The following is a 6,642-nucleotide window of genomic DNA, read 5'->3' on the forward strand; positions in this document are numbered from 1 at the left end:
TTTGTTTGCTTTGACAAGTTCTCCCATGTAGGCTAGGATGGCCTTAAACTCACTGTTAAGCCCATGCTGGCTTTGAACTCATGATTTTCCTCCTTTAGCCTCCTGAATGCTGCTATTATAGGCAGGTGCTTAACTTTTTTTCTTGATACAGGTGATAAGATTGGGCTGTACAGCAGTGGATTAAGTGGTACTGAAATTCTTTCCTGGTGACAGGTGTACACTGGGGCTATGAAGAGACCAAGACTTACCTTGCAATTCTTAGTGAGACTCAATTTTATGAAGCCCTCCGGAACTGTCACCGAAACAGCCAGTTATATGGAGCAGTGGCTGAGAGGTTATGGGAATATGGCTTCTTCAGGACCCCAGAGCAGTGTCGGACCAAGTTTAAAAGCCTACAGACCAGCTACCGGAAGGTCAAAAATGGCCAAGCACGAGAGACTTGCCCCTTCTTTGAAGAAATGGATGCTTTGGTGAGTGCCCAGGCTGCTGCTCCACAGACTGATGGCAAAGAGGAGGAAACAGCTGCTTGCCCTATCCAGGGGGACGGTAGTGCTGAAGCTGAGATGCAAGCTGTGGACACAGAAGAGGCCATAGAGGAAGATTCTGATGACAATGAAGAGGGTATTGAGATACCCCCAGGGACTGTCTTAACCCGTGCTCCAGTCTTATTTCAAAGCCCCAGTGGTAAGATTCTTTCATTCTTATGGGATAAGAAGCGAAAGGGAGGAAATGGGACTTAGGAGAAGATCCATTAGACTGAGAATGAGCCTGTATACCCAGCTTTCCTGAGTTCTTGTCTACCTTATCCCTTCCCCAAGTTTCCTTTCTATCAAAGCAGGTGACTTTTGGCGTCCTCACACTACAGCATCAATCGGAGATAGCTGTAAACTTAGTAAATTAGTTGTCATTGATGTTTGAACTACAGTTCCAATTTACCTACTAAGAAATCTGAAAGTTAACATTTTCCAAGTAGCATGTCATGTACCCATTACATGGGTTTATTTATTTTTTATGTATTTGGTACAGGGTCTCACTATGCAGCTTGGACTCATAGTGATCCTCCTGTCTCAGCCTCCCCAGTGCTGGGATTACAGTGTGTACCACCACGCTTGATTTTGGTGGCCAACACAGCTCCGGGGCTGGCAGAGCATGTGGTGCTGGGAATCAAACCCAGCTCCTTGTGCTTGCCATGCAGGCATTTAGACCACCAAGTTATCTCCCCAGCCCTATGTGGGCTGATTTTAAAAGTTCATTTTTTTCTGATTTCACCTTGTATAACAGCTGTATGTCAGCTTTATTCACATGTATGAAAGCCTAACAACCCCTTTCTTAAGACATACTTTTGTATAAGCCTGAGGTTTCTATGGAAACTAATTACATAAATATCAGCTGCTACCTAAGAAAAATACTTCAGGCTTCCCTCCTTGTAGAAAGAGTTCTGATTTTATACTCATGTATAGGTATGTGAATCTGGGCCGTGTTAACTGAATACCCCCAGGTTTGCTTATATATTAAGACCTTTGGCTGGAGATGGAGCACAATGATGGAATGCTTTCCTAAAATACAAAATGCTGGGTTTGATCCCTAGCACTACAAAAGGAAAAGAAAAAAACAAAACCTCAGTCAGAGGATTGATATATACAAGTTACTGTGTGAGTACCTATTGCAGTACCTGGACAGATAGTAGGTATTCAATAAATAATAGGTTTCACTTCTGTAAGTCTTTTAAGTCAGTGTGCTTTAAGAATATTACCTGGAGAATCATTTACGTGGAATATTAATATGTTGTACTAAAAAGTCACTTTTAGGTTTGGGAAATTCTAAATAGCTCTCTTGGAGGCTCACATTACATATTTACTAACAGTAATGCCTGGTTCACAAATGCTTCTGTTCACAAACAATTCAGTTCACGAACAGAAGTGTTCGGCAAAATTTGCTTTCATTCAAGAACTCTGCATTGGGTGACAAACATAACTGGGTCATCTTCCCTGCACAAACACAAATGCAGCCCATCTTCCCTACTCTGACACATGGTCATGGCTTTCTCTAGTCGAGATTGTGGTCATAGACAGACCTGTGCACGCTTGCTGTGAGGCTTTTTTGTTTGCTTTTTAGCACATACAGTACTGTACAATATTATTCAATCCAGCATGGCTCCAAAGAAAGTGCAGAGCAAGCATGGTGGTAAAAAGAAAGTGCAGAGCAATGATGAAGGGAACAAAAATGCGCAGAGCAAGAATGGTAAGAAGGTTCTGAAGAAAATAACCATTGAATTGAAGAAGCAAATTGTAGAAAAACATGAGCATGGTATTCGTGTGACTGATCTGGCCTCAGAATACAAGATGGCAAAGTCAACAATCTCAACTATTTTGAAGAATAAAGATGCTATCAAAGGAGCTGATGTGGCAAAAGGAGTAACAACATTAACTAAGCAGAGGACACAAGTACTAGAGGAGGTGGAAAAACTTTTATTGGTGTGGTTGAATGAGAAACAGCTGGCAGGTGATAGAGTTAGTGAAGCTATGATCTGTGAAAAAGCCAGGAAATTGCATAGTGATTTACTGCAAGAAAATCCCTCTACAAGCGCAACAAATAATGAATTTAAAGCCAGTAGAGGGTGGTTTGATAAATTCCGCAAGAGAAGTGGCATCCACAGTGTGACGAGACATGGTGAAACTTCCAGTTCTGCCAAGGCCAGAAGCCTACAGTAAGAAGAAATTTGTGAAGTCAGAATAATATATTGCCCAACAAGTGTTCAACTGCAATAAAACAGTGCTCTTCTGCCAGAAGATGATAAAGAGAACCTATATAATAAGGCAAGAAAAGAGACTGCTGGGGCACAAGTCCATGAGGGACATATTAATACTTTTGCTGTGTGTGAACACCAGTGCCAATCTGAAGATTAAGCCACCATAGTGGACCATTCCCAGACCCCTGGTGTATTTAAGGAATGGGATACAAACAAGGCCAGACTGCTTGTCGTGGAGAGCCAATGCAATTGGGTCAGAAGGCAATTTTTTCCTGGGATGGCTGCATGAGGTGTCTGTCCCTACTATTAAGTATCTGTCTGACAATGAACTGACTGAAAGATACCTTCTGATGGGCACTGCCCCCACATGTACTCTAGCCATGGTGGATGATATGGATGCTGAGTATAATTTACCAACACAACACCTACCCCCAACATAACACCATAATGGTCTGCAACCTAGACCATCACGTGATCTGTAACTTTAAGAAGCTGTACGCAAAGGTGCTCTTCATTGGGTGTTTTAATCTCACTGAAAAGATGTCCTTGACTGTGAAAAAGTTCTGGAAGAAATATTTCAATGTCTTCTACTGCATCAACCTCACCGACAAAGCCTGGGAAGATGTCACATTTTGGATCTTAAACTCAGTGTGGAGGAAACTGTGGCTGGAATGTGTCACTGAAGTCACTGAACGTGACTGAAGGGTCTGATGTACAGGAGGTGGAGGAGATTGTATCCATGGGCAAGAGTGTGGGCCTAGACTTCGATGGTGCAGACATAGAGGAGCTTGTTGAATACCATAAGAAGCTGACAACATCAGGAACTTGCTGAACTCCAGAGAGTAGCACAAGGTACTTGTTGAGGAGCATCCACTGAGGAAGAGGAAGATAGGAAGTTAACAGCAACTGATGTGATACAATTCATTATGGAAAAGTGGAATGAGTCCCACAGTTTGAGAAACACCACCCCAACATAACCGTAGTGAATAGTATTGAATCTGATAAACAAGAACATGGTCTCTCATTTCCAGAAGGTTATACAGCACAGGAAAAAACAAGTGACATTAGACAGACTTTTCATCAAAAATTGAGCCTGCAGCTAAAGAGACAAAAAGAGAAGAAACCTCTAAAGGAGATCTTCCTGATATCCTTATGGAGGAGGACTTCCCTCCAAACAATAACCCTCCTTCCTGTCCTCCATGACAGAAGTTGCTTCAAGCAAGGTTAGTATTTTCTCTTCATATTGTACTATACTTTGTTTCAGATTCTTCTGGTTAAAAAAATACATATGGTTCAGAATGGCATAACCTTATTTACATTGAACTTTATGGGAAAATTGATTCAGTTCGTGACCATATTCATAGGGATCAGAACAGATTATTTACCTTATGGGGAAATTTGATTTGGTTAACAACAGTTTGATTCATAACCAGAATTGTGGAACAAATTAAGTTTGTGAACCAAGGTACCACTGTATTCAATGTCCTGTTTATTTAATGAATATTTCATGGAACATCTAATAAGACTTAAGCTTCTGGGTAGAGATGCTGCTTTAGGGATACATACAACAGGCTGACACAATGCATTCTTTTGCTTCTAGATTTAGTTCGGGGAATTTGGAATCCAAAAATTTATCAGAAACATGTAAGTGTAAATTCTTATACCATAGGTCCAAAGAAGCTCGTATTTGTTACCCCTCCCCCCTGGATTATTAGTGCCTATTTTATAAAATATTGGGTTTCAATGGTACAGTATATTTTGATCATAGAAGCTGGGCATTTGGTTCTTAGAAGATTAAAAAGTTGTCTTAACAGAGCATTTGGGCATTAGATTACATGCAGTGAGTATTCTGAAATGCAGTATTTTCCTGTGAGCAAAGAAAATGTTTTGAAGGGATGTGGCTCAGTGTAGAGCTCTTTTGCCTTGCATGCATAAGGCCCTGGGTTTAATCCCCAGCACCACCAAAAGAAAATGTTTTAGGGAAGTAGTTCCTAACAAAATTTTTAATCTCAGAAGACCTTTTATTCTTTGAAGGATGCCAGATATTTTTCTTTTTTGGCGGAACTGGGGATTGAACTCAGGCCCTTGCACTTGCCAGGCAAGTGCTTATTCTGCTGAGCTATCTCCCCAGCCCCAAAATATTTTCCTATTCTTGTTTTTATTTCCAGCATATATGGAATTTTAGGGAAAGAAAACTAAATAAAAATTGTTCCTGCACATACAGAATTTTCCCCCAAAAGTCTTCCTAGGCCATTTCCTTCTAATCCCTTTAGAACATGAACATGACAAAGAACACAAACAAGAATACCATGACAAGTCCGGGATATGGCAAAATACAGTGTTCTTGGGGCTGGCAAGATGGCTCAGTGGTCTAAAGCACCTACTTGGAACAAGCTTGGCAAAGCACAGGGAACCACGGTTCGATCCCCCAGCACCACATGCCAGCCAGCCTCGCCCCCTGGTGGGCTGAGCTGGCCACACACACACACATACACACACACAATAAATAAATAAATGTTAAAAAAAAAAAATACAGTGTTCTTTAAAACCTAGTGCTGCACTTTAAAGGATTTTCTAATGATCTTATAATGTTTGAAAGAAATTATCAGCCTTCTCATATAATTATGTAAAAGAGAAGCACATCTGCTAAGCACTTAAACTACCAAGTAGGGAGTAAAACATTGGAATTTTAACAATGGCAGTAATTTGGGACCAAAAATTAAACAGCTAATATAATACTTGTTTTTCCTATGTTTACTTATCACAGCACTGTTAATTAAGGAAATTGGTAACTTTATAAATTCTGTTTTTAATGTCAGGTTTTGAGGCTGAATTTAAGAATGAAGAGAATACAAAACAGGATATTTCTGAGGAAGTACAGCTGCACAGAACATTAGTTGCAAGACCTGAGAGGAAAATTTCCTGTCATTTTAATCAAAGTAAAGGCAATGAGAGTGACTATAGACCAGGAAGACAGTGTGAAAAGATCCCAGGGGAGAAAAGAGGAAAACCGAGAGTTTAGGTAAAGTCCAAAGTCATCAGAGACCATACTTGGGAGAGACACCCTATAAATATCTCAGATGTGGCAAAAGCTTTGGCCCAAACTCCTGTCTTAGGCATCAGGTAGAAAATCCATACAAATGTGCTGACTGTGGAAAAACCTTCAGTGGGAGTGCACGCCTGATCAGACACCAAAGAATCCACATTGGGGAGAAGCCTTACAAGTGTCTTGACTGTGGGAAGTGTTTCCGTGACAGTTCAAATTTCATCACCCATAGAAGAATCCACACAGGAGAGAAACCTTATCAGTGTGGTGAGTGTAGGAAACAGTTCAGAGCTCAAGCCTTATAATTCATCAGAGAACTCACACAGGAGAAAAGCCTTATCAGTGTGAAGAGTGTGGAAAAAGTTTCAGTAACAGTTCTCACTTCAGTGCACATTGGAGAGAGATGCCATGTGTGTCCTGACTGTAGAAAGAGTTTCAGTAAGAGTTGTGACTTACGTGCACATCATAGAACCCACACTGGAGAGAAACCCTATGGATGTCATGATTGTGGCAAGTGCTTTAGTAAAAGCTCTGCCCTTAATAAGCACCAAGAAATCCATACACAAGAAAAGCTTCTGTCATAGTTAGTACCTGAAAAGCCCTCAAAGGAAAGAGCCTCAGTCTTAATATTATTTTATTTGGAATGTGTTCCAAAAGTGACAGGTACCCAGCTGGCTTAGGAAGTACTCCTTAGAATTTATGCTAGTGTGTGTTTCTTATGCTCTTCCTGGACCTAGAGTCAAATTCTCAAGGCAGTCATTTTAAGAATGAAAAGATTAGCTGGGCATGGTGGTGCATGCTTGTAACCCTAGCACTTGGGAGGCTGAGGCAGGAGAATTGCCACAAG

At 40.9% G+C, this 6,642-nt stretch overlaps 1 protein-coding gene across 1 annotated transcript in view; it reads left to right on the forward strand.

Annotated features, from left to right (window-relative positions):
• The window catches only part of Zscan29 (zinc finger and SCAN domain containing 29), a 24,136-nt gene extending 17,509 nt beyond the window's left edge, over window positions 1–6,627 (forward strand). The window contains 5 exon segments of the mRNA XM_004623361.3: window positions 214–684; window positions 5,569–5,757; window positions 5,760–6,080; window positions 6,083–6,188; window positions 6,190–6,627. Of these exon segments, the coding sequence (XP_004623418.3) occupies window positions 214–684; window positions 5,569–5,757; window positions 5,760–6,080; window positions 6,083–6,188; window positions 6,190–6,379 (1,277 nt within the window). The 3' untranslated portion in view covers window positions 6,380–6,627.
• Window positions 6,628–6,642: the final 15 nt, after the last annotated feature.

Source organism: Octodon degus, unplaced genomic scaffold (genome assembly GCF_000260255.1).
Source record: "Octodon degus isolate 3935 unplaced genomic scaffold, OctDeg1.0 scaffold00002, whole genome shotgun sequence".
Taxonomy (NCBI): Eukaryota; Metazoa; Chordata; class Mammalia; order Rodentia; family Octodontidae; genus Octodon; species Octodon degus.